Source organism: Macrobrachium rosenbergii, chromosome 1, assembly GCF_040412425.1.
Source record: "Macrobrachium rosenbergii isolate ZJJX-2024 chromosome 1, ASM4041242v1, whole genome shotgun sequence".
Classification (NCBI taxonomy): Eukaryota; Metazoa; Arthropoda; class Malacostraca; order Decapoda; family Palaemonidae; genus Macrobrachium; species Macrobrachium rosenbergii.
Window position 1 is genome coordinate 66,996,302 of NC_089741.1, and position 14,222 is coordinate 67,010,523.

A 14,222-nucleotide genomic window follows, 5' to 3' on the forward strand; every position below is an offset into this window, starting at 1 on the left:
GTGTGGTGGATAGAGCAGTTGCGTTAGGTGTTGGCGGATCGTGTTAAATTCTTGATCCAGGTACTCATTTGAACATATCCTAAGTCCTCTGAGGAATAGGTTGCACCCTACCATGATTTTTACGGAGACGTCGTGGTAGCTTAAGAAATGAATGTAGGAGACAGCGAAAAGATTCCAAAATGCATTAGTTTGCTTAAGAAAAAGGGGGGATATCATCATCACAAAATCTGACAAAGACGGGAAAATAGTTCTGTTAGACAAGGAGACATACATCAATAAAGTTCAAGAACTTCTAAACGATGCGGAGACCTACGACAAATTAACGAAAGATCCCACAACAAATATTGCTGCTCAGTTTAACAAATCAGTTAGAACCATAGGGGCAATAAAAAGACATAGAATTACTAGAGACATTCAAGGTAATCAACCCCCTCTCCCCTATTTTTACGGCCTCCCGAAAACACATAAAGATGGGATTCCTTTACGCCCCATAATATCTAGCAGGGCTCTTTCATGTACAAATTATCAAAATGGCTCGCAGACTTGTTATCACCCTTTCTAGGAACCTTCTCATCCTCCCACGTCAAACATGCAGAAGATTTCATACAAAAATTTAATAGTTTAAACATCCCCTCAAACAACATCAAACTGCTCAGTCTAGACGTCGATTCATTATTTACTAAAGTCCCGATTGCCGACGTGCTGTTTTTCTTAGAGAGGAAGCTACAACCATATGAAGACCATTTTCCTCTTGGCATAGATAAAACTTTAAAACTTATCAACCTCTGTGTAACTAACAACGTGTTTTTCTTTCAATGGTAATTTTTACAAACAAAAATTTGGCTGTAGCATGGGAAGTCCCCTATCACCCCTTCTAGCAAACTTGTACATGGAATATTTCGAAACAGAACTTTTGTCGTCTATCAAACCCCATAACATGATCTGGCTTAGATACGTAGATGATATCTTTACTTTCTGGGACAATAGCTGGGGGACTTTAAGGAATTTTTAATAGGCTAAATTCGCTAGTTCCGACCATAAAATTTAAAACAGAATGGGAAAAGGACGGAAAACTGCCGTTCCTAGATGTACTGATCATAAGAAAACAGAACAGGTATGCATTTACAGTATATAGAAAACCCACCTTCGCTGTCTCCTACATTCATTTCTTAAGCTACCACGACGTCTCCGTAAAAATCATGGTAGGGTGCAACCTATTCCTCAGAGGACTTAGGATATGTTCAAATGAGTACCTGGATCAAGAATTTAACACGATCCGCCAACACCTAACGCAACTGCTCTATCCACCACACATTATCGAGAGGGCTATTAATAAAGCAAATAAAATATACTACAGAGGTCCCACTCACAACAGACAAATAGATTTCAACAACAAAATAAAGCTTCCATACGATGAAAACATCCAAAAGGCCACCGAGCAACTCAGTTCTGATAATCCTTTCATTTTCCATTATCCCAAATCCATCGGGAGTTCGCTCGTTAACGTATACTTAAATAACAAAAGGGAAGAAGCCGGAGTTTACAAGATACCGTGTAGTAATTGTCATGACATTTATGTAGGCGAGACAGGTAGATCGCTCGCAAAGAATAACAGAGCACAAAAAGATCAGTACGTTACGCTTCGGAGAGTTCGGGAATTTTCCTACATATTAGAAATACAGGGCATGTCATTAACTGGAGTGGGGCGGAGTTGGTTTTCAAGAGTAGCTGTCCGTACAAAAGAAAGATGCTGGAATCTGCTATCATCAATCAAACCAACAATATGAACCTGTCAGGAGGACATTGGAAATCGGACGCCATTGACACCTTTTAATCCTCGCACCCTTTTGAAGAAGATGACCCAAGAAACGCGACCGCCAGATCCATCGCCAAACGGGAGCTAATGAGGCCAAAACCACTAGGGAATTTGGTCAATCTCCTCCTTCTTAAGAAACGCCACCTCCTTAACATCGGAGGCCTAAGGCCACACCTTCATGTTTTTGTATATATACCATTGTAACTTTCCACCTGTCCATATTCTACCAGTGAACAGGGGCACAGAAACAAGTGCCCGAAATATATGGTTTCAACGTTTAAATAGTGTTTTTATGGGCCTTCTTATTTTTATATTACACTGTAGTATTACAGGAAAAGACATTCATATATATATATATATATATATATATATATATATATATATATATATATATATATATATATATATATATATATATATATATACATATGTATGTATGTGTGTTTGTGGGTATAAAATATATATATATATATATATATATATATATATATATATATATATATATATATATATATATATATATATATATATATATATATATATATATATATATATATATATATATATATATATATATATATATATATATATATATATATATATATATATATATATACATATATATATATATATATATATATATATATATATATATATATATATATATATATATATATATATATATATATATATATATATATATATATATATATATATATATATATATATATATATATATATATATATATATATATATATAATAACATATAGAAAGTTTCCATAACAATCAAAATGTACTTCCCAGGGCATCTACGCTTTAGGATGATAAGGAAGCACTGAAGTTTAACAGTGCTTTTACCTAAACTAAGATGCAATGGGCGAAAATATGGTTGGCAGTATTCTGAATTTGATGAGAGCGCTCTTGCTTCTTTCTCCTTTAACCATTACATTTTAGTTTCATTTTGGTTTTTGTATCTATCTATCGATCTATATATATATATATATATATATATATATATATATATATATATATATATATATATATATATATATATATATATATATATATATATATATATATATATGTATGTATATATTTACATATATATTCCTCTTAACTTTATACATGAATGCAGAAAGAATGACGAAAATCTTCAGAAGTATTTTAGCCAGGACAAGACTGTGATATTCGAATAATAAAATGGTTGTCAGAGAAGGTCAATGTTTTAAAGTAGTGGTTAGTAAAATGTACTTTGCAATGAGTGTTATATAAGTTGCAAATAGTAAATCCTTTGATAACCTGTTTTAATGATTTTACTTATGCTTTTGATTAAAGTTTTTTAAGAGTTTAACCTCTGATTTTTGAGAAGTAAATCAAGAAAGTTGTTAATTATTCCTCAAAGCTGAAATACATCTAGAACTACAGTTAAGGTCTGAAATAGAATCCTATATGTTAAGATAATGCGTCAGTATTGATAACCACATGTTCCCGTGGGATTACTGATTGATGTGGAAAGCAGTACAGTACACTGGGCATCTACTCTTCTATAAACGTAGCAGCATAGGAGACATCCTGGAAGTTTTATGACGGTAGATGAATTTTTGGGACTGTCAATCCACTCTCTTTGTGTGTGACCAGGCTCACCACGTGGATTAATGGATAAAGGATGGTTGCGATATATATTTAAGGTGCTACAATCTGGCTATGTTTTATTCTTGCTACCCACATCAATTGTTTCACCGACTTTCTGAATGCAACTGAAACAGATATTAAGAAACAGTTGGTTATATTACTTGTTCTTACGTATACAAGAGCAACAGGGAAAATAACGTATTTAAAATACCAATAATCAATTAAAGGTAATGTATGATATCACATGAGAAGTAGGTAACTAATACATTATTGTGTATGGAAATCATACAATGTTAAGGTCTATCAAACAGACCATTTTAAAGAGGTATCGCCTGGTGGCAGTTCTGGCTCTCAGTGACGTTACAGTCTTCCCCTTGGTCACGTTTTTGACCGAGATGAAGGCTTTATGGCATCTTTTATCAAACTGCTGTTCGTCGTCCTCTTCTAATGCAATTAAAAATAAATTGCTATTATTTTTCTATATACACCATTTGTAAGGCCAGGCGCTGTCAACCTGACATAAGGTATGAAAATGCGCTCATATGGAAATCTGAGGATATTTCAAAAAACCTTTAAGAAAATGCTTTGGGACAATATGCAAGGATGTGAGTTATTGCAATGCCCAGGGGTATAGGGCATGCAGCTTCATGCCCTGTGGCGATTGCGCAAGAAACAGGAGGAAAATAAGATAACAAATATTGAGGTTTTGAATAGTGTAGAAACTGACATAACTGATTACTTTAAGTGAGGGAAGCTAGATGTATTGGTATTTAGCAAAATAAGGTGAGAGAACTGGTGAATCTATACATAAACTCGATGTTCCATTTCATGTGACTCAGGCCAGCTTCAAAGAAGGCATAAAAATTTCTCAAAAAATTGTTCATTCAAGGAAAATTTCAAATCATGAGACATATATCACCAAGGAAAGATATTTAAACGAGGTTACGTTTCCTTGGCAATTTTTAAGGGTATGATTTTATTATTCTTTTATAATTGAAAGCCCAAAGATGATTTTTTTTTCTAAATCCACTTTAGCTGGCCCCTTTCCTGTTTATTAATTTTTCACCGATATCAGATTTTGACCCCGTTAATCATCAGTCATTACTTTTCATTCATGTAGACGAAAAAAGGAGAGTATGTCTTGGTATTAATAACGATTTATTTACCAATATACAGCAAGCGTAACTGTTGACAGACACGTTAGTGACTACAGGTATGTAATCCCTTGTATTCCCAAGAGTTGTGTTCTTGGCTCACTTTTATTTACATTGCATACGCTTGAAATGTTATTTTGCTAAAAAAACCATTTCCTGATTGTAGAACCACGGTTGCTGATTCTTCTGACAGAAAACTAATAGGATTAATGCTTGGTGAGAATTGTGGGGAATGAATTTAATCCCCGATAAGACTCAAAGTATGATTGTCTGTGGAGTATGACACTGGATCCCCACACCAGTTTATTCGTCTTCTTCAAATGCACTAAAAAGGATAAACTGAGTTTCCCATGATCTTTGGAGACTCGACATAGCATGAAGAAATTTTATCATTCTTTTAGTTGTCCGCGATGTTCATATTGTTCCCCAAGTTAGTCTTCAGTAGTCGAGTTGGATTTTGAATTGGTGATTAACGTAAAATATCCTATCTCATGTCTTACTATCAACCTCTGGCACCGTCGTTCGACCCGCCACTGTGCATGATTCGTGTAAAGTTTTCGTAATTCTGGCTATCCTTTGCATTTGTATGTGCAGCTTATTCTAAAAGCCTTCCTTTTTAGTGGGGTTTACCTCAACTAAATCTCAAGAGGATGTGGTTGAAAATAAAAATAAAACTTGTTTTTTCTCCGACGGAATCAAAATCAGGAGGAGACAAGTGGCACTGGTCGATCCCCGAAAATAAAAATAAAACTCACCATGCTCCCTGTCGGAACAGTACTGAGAGGGATATTCATCCCAGGATCCAAATTATAAATTAGATATTGCTGAACGCTTTGACCTTAATTGCAAGCTTCTGCCGACGCTGGAATATCACCAAAACTAGGTAAATGAAAAGGATAACTTAGTAATGGACCTGACCTTCTCGTTGATATATTTTAGTTAGATATCATCTTTCACCTACCACTTAATACCAGTCATGGGGGGTGGGGTGTCCTGCAAAACACAAAACATAATTCATGTCTTTATAAAATCAGCTGGACAGCAGATGTAAAACATTTAATTTTTTTCCCTTGGATGTTTTCAGTATTTCATCTATTCAACCAAATAGGGTCTATAGACTCCAAATGCGAAATCAGCTCTATCTATTTTCATGAAAGCTCTTGATAAAGCTGATCACTTCTCATTATGTATTAAGTTCAAGAAAAGCGACATTGACCTGGTCTATCACCAGTATGTTTTTACCAATCTACGAACTAATGTAGTTACGGAACAAATTAAAAGAGTGCCGCATAGTTTCACGAACGACGTTGTTCACTTGCATAACCACCTTTCACGCGCTAAACTCAAGCGATGTAGCTAAGTAACATCTGGCGAGAACACAAATACCTTACATCTAAGGAATAGGGGAATGACTGGTTTTCTATTTATCGTCACATCTATAAAAACTGAATCTATTACTCTTTCATTTTGGCACAGTCCTACACCTGTTGTTAGATGATCTATACCGCCCTACATTGTACTGTACCCCTGCAAAGAGCAAATGAAATGGTCAGTGCTATAAATGGAAGAAATTTCAATATATTTTTCATTTTACATCAAGGATGGGTCAACAGAATCTTACTTGAATCATCTTATGGAATCATCTCCAGCAATTTTACGTGTCACGAATCAACCAGTGGACGAATTTACTAAGATATTGTAAATGCTCTTTGGAAACCTTCCCTGATGAGCCATAACACGATGTATCTGATCCCCTTATCGATCCCAGTAAAGAGTTAAAAGTCCAAATTGAGTTCGTACCTCGGGTTCAATTTCAAGGGGACTAATATCCTTGTTCCCAGTAACCATTTCTAATGACCTAAACCATGCAGAGCACAGACCACTGTAAGTGGAATTAGTCTACATGCATTCTCTCTCTCTCTCTCTCTCTCTCTCTCTCTCTCTCTCTCTCTCTCTCTCTCTCTCTCTTCTCTTTTACTTGTGTTTTACGGCTGCGCTTTCAAAAGCTTATACTCCAGATTTTCATGTGAAACTTTAATATCCTTTTGTGACATAACAAAACAGCAACTACCTCAAAACTGCAATTATTCTCTTGTGCATAAGTATTCTTTAATGTTTCCTTAGTAAGCGTTTCATACGAAATGCCAGAAAAAATGAACTTGTTTTCTTCGCGTAAATAGTTTTGTGACTAATATAAGCATGAGTATAATCTTCATGTAAAATGACACTTGGTATCTCTCAGGTTCGTGCACTTAAACATCGTGCTAAAAAAAAAAAAAAAAAAAAAAAAATATATATATATATATATATATATATATATATATATATATATATATATATATATATATATATATATATATATATATATATATATATATATATATATAAAGAAACAATGTAAAGTAAGATTTAATTAAACATATTATGTTAATTATTTCCAGATTATAAAAATTCTAGTCCCCAAGTCGCGAGCTGGAAATTCATACTCTGTGAAGGGACACAAACAAGAGGAATGCTATCGGTGTGGCACTGTGAAGGGGCAAGTTGTCTTTTATGTATTCATTATTAAATTCTGGTTTTATTTAGACGCCTTCACGTACAGTGTAATGTTCTGTGAGGTACCTGCAGGACAGCAAAAAATTTACTCAGCACGGGAAATTAAATGTTCAGTTTTATAAGTGAAACAAATTTCAATATAGTTTTCATTTTACCTTCAAGGAGGGGCTTATTTGAGTATTATATGTACAGTGAAACATAAACAGTCATTCCTAATGAACAGTGAATTATAAAGTGAGGTTGCATTTAAACTTCCCTACGGCAATGCTGAATAATTTAGGTCTCGCTTACATTCATTTCGCTTCATTTATACATTTTTTTTTTTTTTATCTATCTCCCTCCAAAAGCCCCAACATATTCTGCGATTCCCATTATCCTTTCTCTCTGCATGAATGTCATTATAACTGTTTACGAAACTTCGGACGATTTAATAAACAAGTGACAGAGCGACGACCTGGAAAGGCAACTGGGCCGCTGCCTGCCCGAGTTTACTCTGTTGTGTTGATGCAACTATTCACTACTCCGGAATAATGACCGTTTGGAAGCTGTTATCGCAACTTCCTACGTTATATTCACGGGTTTGCGAATAAAGTGAGGTCGATATTTCCACAGAGCATGTCCCGAATTTTATCACAAACTTGGCTCAGTGGGTTCATGGTTATCTCGCTTATTCTCGAGGGTGTGCGTTCGAATCTCACTTGGGCGGAGTTACTTCATTCACTTTCCATTTTGGATCCAATGTTTTTCCTTGGAAAGCGTACCCAAAAGGGCGAGGAAGTCAACTAATTACTCGACAGATAAATGCGAGTTTAAATGGTTTATCCTTATCCCTTATCTGCATATGCACTGAAGGTGAAATTAGATAATAAAACATTTTTAGAAATTACCTGCTTATTTTTTCACACCGAATAGAGCGTTTTCACAGATAAAGATTGTTTTTTTTTTTTTTGTAAAACAACACCATCAATATTAACCAATAAATAGGAATTTGGAATCTATATTATTCATTCATATTATTATCGACATAATAACACTGTTAAACTACAGACATAAAGTAAAGCAGCCCTTGCAGTCTATTTACAAAAAGGTAGGGCCAACAAAGCTAGGTTTAGCCTCACTGCACTGTTTTTATAGTGTCTGCGCAGAGTTATGGTACAGACAATTTGGAGGTATGGGGATTTTGGAAAGCTGTTTCCGCCAGTTCTATGTTAAAATCATCTCGGTAAGGAAATGCTTTAGTAATAAGAATAAGGAATGAGTAAGCAAAAATCCTATTAACATAAAGACCTCTGACTAAAACATGTTTTGACAAGGAATATAACTAATGACTTTATGAAACCTAGTTTTTATGAAACTAATGCGAAAAAAAAAGGATTATGCCAATGCCTAAAGCCGTAAGTCTTCCACTGGCTTTTAAACAAAGAAAATGATATATTCCTTATTTATATCCCCAAAATGTTGCCCTTAAATTCCCATTTAATTTTTATGAAATAAGTTAGAAGGATTTGTCGTTGCGAAGATTTTCTACATTAATGACCTCTGTTTTTACACATTTTTTTTTTACATGAAGCCTGTAAGCGTTTCATACTTTTCGTTTACTTTTAAGTATAATAAGTTAGTGAAAATTGCTATAACTAAATAAACATCACTTTTTCTCTCTCTCTCTCTCTCTCTCTCTCTCTCTCTCTCTCTCTCTCTCTCTCTCTCTCTCTCTCTCTCGCCCCCACCTCCACAACTATTTTCTTGCGCTTTCTTCTGAGATAGCTTTCGCTAAGTTAAATTATCCGCGTAAAAAAAGTGTAAAAAATTACCCCAAAAATTGCGTAAGAATATTCTGCAGGCAACCAAGCATAAACCTGATATCGACAGCCCAAAATTAGAGGAAAATGTCTTCCAAAGCCACTCCCTAACCATCTCCCCTCACCAGTCGGCTGCTAACATGCATTCAGGCCAGTGGCCGCAATGAATACCTGGCAAAACATCAGTATTTACAGCTCAGTTTTGCTTGAGGAGTACGAAGATGGAAAAGGCAGGGGGAAATTCATTACGTTCTTTGGATGCGAAAATTTATTTCGGAATACTCCTGTATATTATTTTACTGGTCTGAAATTTAGAAACTGGATCTAATTGCGTGCCCAGAGGAGGACGGATGAAAGTTAAAGGAAAAGAACTTCATATTATGATGGAAAATAACTGTTCTTAATTGTAGATTGACTCTATTATATTCGTGTTTTGAGAATGCCATTATTGAGATTTATAACACTAGATAGATGATTTATTGTTTAAAAAGTACAGTTGTTATGGAAACCCTAAACTCATTTATATTTTATCATGTCTGAGCACAATCAACAGAGGCGAACTACATGCACCTTCTGATGTTTCCATATATCAGTTATCTATGATGAGAGAGACGTTTATTGCAGTTCATGGCGAAGCCTCACGGGGCGTTACAGACTGCATTAAGTCTCTAGTTTCTGAATTAGAATTGTCCGAAGCTTACCTTCCCAAGGATATAATGATTTATTTACTAAAATCTCTGTGTATCTTTGGATGAATGATCTAAATAGTTATTGCAACAAAGAAAAAGATGAAGATCGAGTGCCAAAGCATGAAAAGGAAATCTATGAAACTAATACTGAATGGGTATCGAGAAGTTCTTTTCTTCTTTACTGAATCATACAGTAATACATAAGATGAAAACTGCTTTGTTTTTATCCCTCTTACTGGACAGTTTTATGCTCTCAAACCTTTAATGACTCATAGGCCTCAGTTATTCAGCTTAGCATTAAAGTGAAAATTAAGAAAAAGTCTTAATGGAAGCTGAGTTTTACTAAAGAAAACAAAAACCAGAGAAATTTATTTCTGGTGATAGAAATTCATTTCTCGCTATAATGTGGTTCGGATTCCACAATAAGCTGTAGGTCCAGTTGCTAGGTAACCGTCTCTCCAGTGGAAAAGTTTTTTCAAAAGTTAAAGTCAAAATTTTGACTTCCAAAATTAAAGGAAAATGAGTACTAGGTAATGATACATACTTCACAAAGAACATTGTTTACCAAGAGATAATGGACTCCTTGGAGTCAAATGTGGAAGGACATTCTGACTCCATAAACATTACTCTGTACAATGAAGCTGAAGGGCTGGATGACACTGTGCTCCACATTACTGATTCTGATTAGTCTGTGTCCCAGACTAACTGTGAATCATGGGTTTTGTTTTGAAATTTTGTTTCCCATAAAAAAATCAAATGCTGTGCAACAAAGGACCCAGTTCACAGCTGGCAGCCGCATTTAAACAGGGAGTCCTTCAACTGCCGTCTTGCCCCTTCCAGTGTAGGACATGCCTCTTGCTAGTATTTAATACCTGGTTTAGGTAAATTGTCATTTTTACTTTTGGTTCACATTTATTTTTTATTTATTTTTTTTTTTTTTTGCATGCGCGGGCTGTTCGGATAAGCTACTAATATTTAGTAACTCATCATGCTTTCCATAACCGTCTTCTTTTCTGATCCTGGACCTTACAGGCTTATTTTCATGAACTTTTTCACTTGCCAAGCCAAATCTTACTTATATAGTTCTTAAACTATGGCGTGTGTCTCCATTCACTCTTCACCAGAGATCCCCAGTTGAACACCTTTTAAATATCCCACACAGAATCACCTTCTCTTTCCCAGTTTTCACACATTACCCTGTCACTTTTGTCTCATATAGAACAAAACCATACACAGAAATATCTAGACTATACTCTTTTACGCCTTTTTTGCTTCTTTCCTGTTATTGAGTGAATTGCTGCTGCACCTAGTCTTCCATCTCCTCATCAGTCAGCGCAATTTATTGGAAACGAAAAGTACTGAATTTTCTCATCGTGTATTTGGAAATTAGATATTTCAATGTACCTATATTTTGTGATTTTTTTAAAAATAGTAACCAACAAGTGTCACTTACATATAACCTACAACTCGTTCGTACATTTACCTTTGTTCCACTGCCCTGTGTCACATCACACCTAACACAAGTAGTAATGAATTATATATCGAAAGAAAGGCACATATCTTACTTTTGTGCCGTATAAAAAAATTAGGTATCTCTTTTTAGCGATTTTTGGTGGATTTAAAAAAAAAGTTGCAAAACGTTCTCCAACAGGGCTAACTTCAACTCGCGATACGTATGCTTTATGTTAATTTTAGGGATGTTTTTAACATAGCATAAATTACATCTCATTAACTTTGCAATGGTATCAAATTTATGAACGTAGTATTTAGTGTAAGGTTACACGGAACGACAGCAAAAAATTACCAATATGCATATTCGTACAACAACTATATCAACCGGCACAAAGCGAGGTTTGGTATGCATTTAACCCTCAATTCGTACTTATGGTAATGACGTAATAAGGTATGAACATGACATTCCCCTCGTAGAGGAATGTAAGGCAAATGATTATTTATAGGGTTATTTTTCGGAAGACTCCAGCCACCTCCCACATTATAATTAATATTTTTTCTTGGGTAAAACTCATTTAAACGAAAAATATCTTCTCAATACATGACCTTCTGAAATGCATAATAACAGAGAAAAATAATTAATCAAATTACAATTTATAGGGTAAGACAATAATGGCCCCCCACCCGCCTCCATACCTAATACGGCAAAACTGTAACCAGTAAACACCCCTAGTTTACGTTAGGTTGGTATTTTTAGGCTCTTTTAGTGCCCTATCATTCCCTAGCCATTTTTGCATGAAAAACCCAAAACGGTTTTTCATGCAAAAATTGCCAGCTGGAACCTTCCAAAATGGCTGGCTGGAGTCTTCCGAAAAAATTACCATTTACAGTTCTGAATAAAAATACACGCTCATAAAAGATAGAAATGAATAAAATGAATTCTAAAAAATAACCATAAACATTTTTTTTTTTCCTAAATGACGGAAATGCAGCAATGGGTGCGAACTGACTTCCAGTCTTGCTGTTCACGGACTGATGTAGTTGCCAGGTATCTATATTGAATAAAAGTGTGTGAATCACCGAATTTAAGTTGATGCTTCGTTTTTCATGCATATTCTATGTTTGTGAATGTATGAAAAAGTTTAATTACTTCTTCTATCAAATTCATAATGTGCTGAGATAGACTCGGGAAGGCCTGGATATATTGTCAACTGGCAAAAAAGTGTGGTTTGAGCTATGCACAACTTCAGTTAACCAGGGACCGTTCAGTTGCCTAATTATCACCTCATTTTCAAGACTGGAATTCGATTGTTATCACATAAAACTTATATGGTAGGTTGGTTTCAGAATATCCATAACTTAATTAAGATTCAGTGTCCGTTGGCTATGTAATACTAAATTATTATCATGCAGCTCTTTTAGACACCATAAAAAGAGCTGCAACTATTTTCGGTTTCCTGTGCATGTTAACGAACGCGGTCCAGTTTCCTTTGGTGTTTCTGAGGGAAAGTGTAGGCCAAAGTCTGAATAGTCTAATATAGAAATTGTCGATATATGGCGATTTTTTTGTGGATTAAGTACTTAGATATGATTATGGTAATATCTCAAGATACTTAAGAATTTCTGTTTTATTGGCAAGGTAAAATTAAGATACGTTTGGCTTAAAATGAACACTAAAAATAAATGTGGTAATTTCGTCGCGAGTAATCTTTTAATGAAGGGGTAGCTTTGTCACAGAAGCATTCAGTCTGATAATACGCATGTGCGGATGGTGATGGATTTTGTTTTGTCTCGTAGATGAATATGTTCTTCATCTCCAAGTTGTGCCCGTTGTGAGGTCAAAGACGACAGAACTGGATACTGATTGATTTATTACCTGGGCATAAGGTATACATAGCAGCATACAGGCGGAAACTTGGTGCCCTACCACGGGTCTCCGTGACCCGCACACTGAGTGAGAGCAATTTGTGTTTGCTAACAGTCAATCAAAAAACAATAACAGGAGACATAATGTACATACAGTGATAATTCTACATACAAATATATACATGAGATTCTTGCTATGTTGATAGATGCGATACATGATCGTAATTAATGGGTAAAGGAGATGTCTTTACAAGCACTTCCCTCCCAAGACAATTATTATGAAATAATGATTGGAAGATCTGTTGAATGTTAATCATGGTATCTTCTTGGGGGCAGGAGCCGGACCTGAGTTCTTGATATCTGCGATTGTGGGGCGGATTCAACTGCTGTGTTGTCCAGTGGTTCTGCCGGGCAGATGACATCCGCCGGAGTGCTCGGCCCGTTCAGGACTGTCCTCAAGGTCTTGTTTTGTGGGGATGCCGACCTCTTCATCCGAGGTCTTGTTTTGTCCATTAGGAAGGCTGGCTTTTACCTGTAGATAGATATCCAGTCTTTCCGCCCATGGATTTTGATGAGGTAGGCCTTGAATGTTCTACTGATGACCCAGTATGGTCCTCTGTATGGTCTGGTCAAGGGTGGGCGGTGGGCGTTGTTCCTCATGAGGATGTGTGTACAGGTTTTGAGGCCTTCTGGGCTGAGGTTATGGGTATTGTCCGTGAAAGTCTTCCGGCAGGGCGCAAACTTCTTTGCAATTTCTTTAAGTCTTGGAAGGCGTGTATTTGGGTCGTCAAGCTCCATGGGAAAGAATTCTCCAGGTACCACCAATGCTTCGCTGTAGACTTTTTCTGCGGGAGATTTTTCGCCGTTTGCCCTTGGTGCGGTGCGGAGACCTAGCAAGACCCAGGGCAGCTGCGCCTTCCAATTCTCATCTGTACAACGTGCCCTCAGAGCTACTTTTAATGAATGGTGGGTCCTTTCCACCATACCATTGGCCGCAGGGTTGTATGCCATCATACTGTGGAGTGTTGTCCCCATCAGGCGTGCCAGGGAGACCCAGAGTTCCGACAAGAATGCCAAGCCCGGTCTGTAGTTATATCATCCGACACACAGAAACGGCTTATCCAACTTGATAGTAGGGCTTCCACGCAGGCGCTCGTTGATGCTTCTGCCATTGGGGTTGCTTTTGGCCATCTTATGGAACTGTCTGTTAGTGTCAGGAGATATCCAGCATCCCCTGATTGTGGCAGAGGTCCTATG

At 36.1% G+C, this 14,222-nt stretch overlaps 1 protein-coding gene across 1 annotated transcript; it reads right to left on the reverse strand.

The window, feature by feature from the left end:
• Nucleotides 1-13,493: 13,493 nt before the first annotated feature.
• Nucleotides 13,494-14,000, reverse strand: LOC136840655 (uncharacterized). The gene has a single exon (XM_067107367.1). The coding sequence runs from the start codon at nt 13,998-14,000 to the stop codon at nt 13,494-13,496; it is 507 nt and encodes a 168-aa protein (XP_066963468.1).
• Between the last annotated feature and the right edge of the window lie 222 nt (nt 14,001-14,222).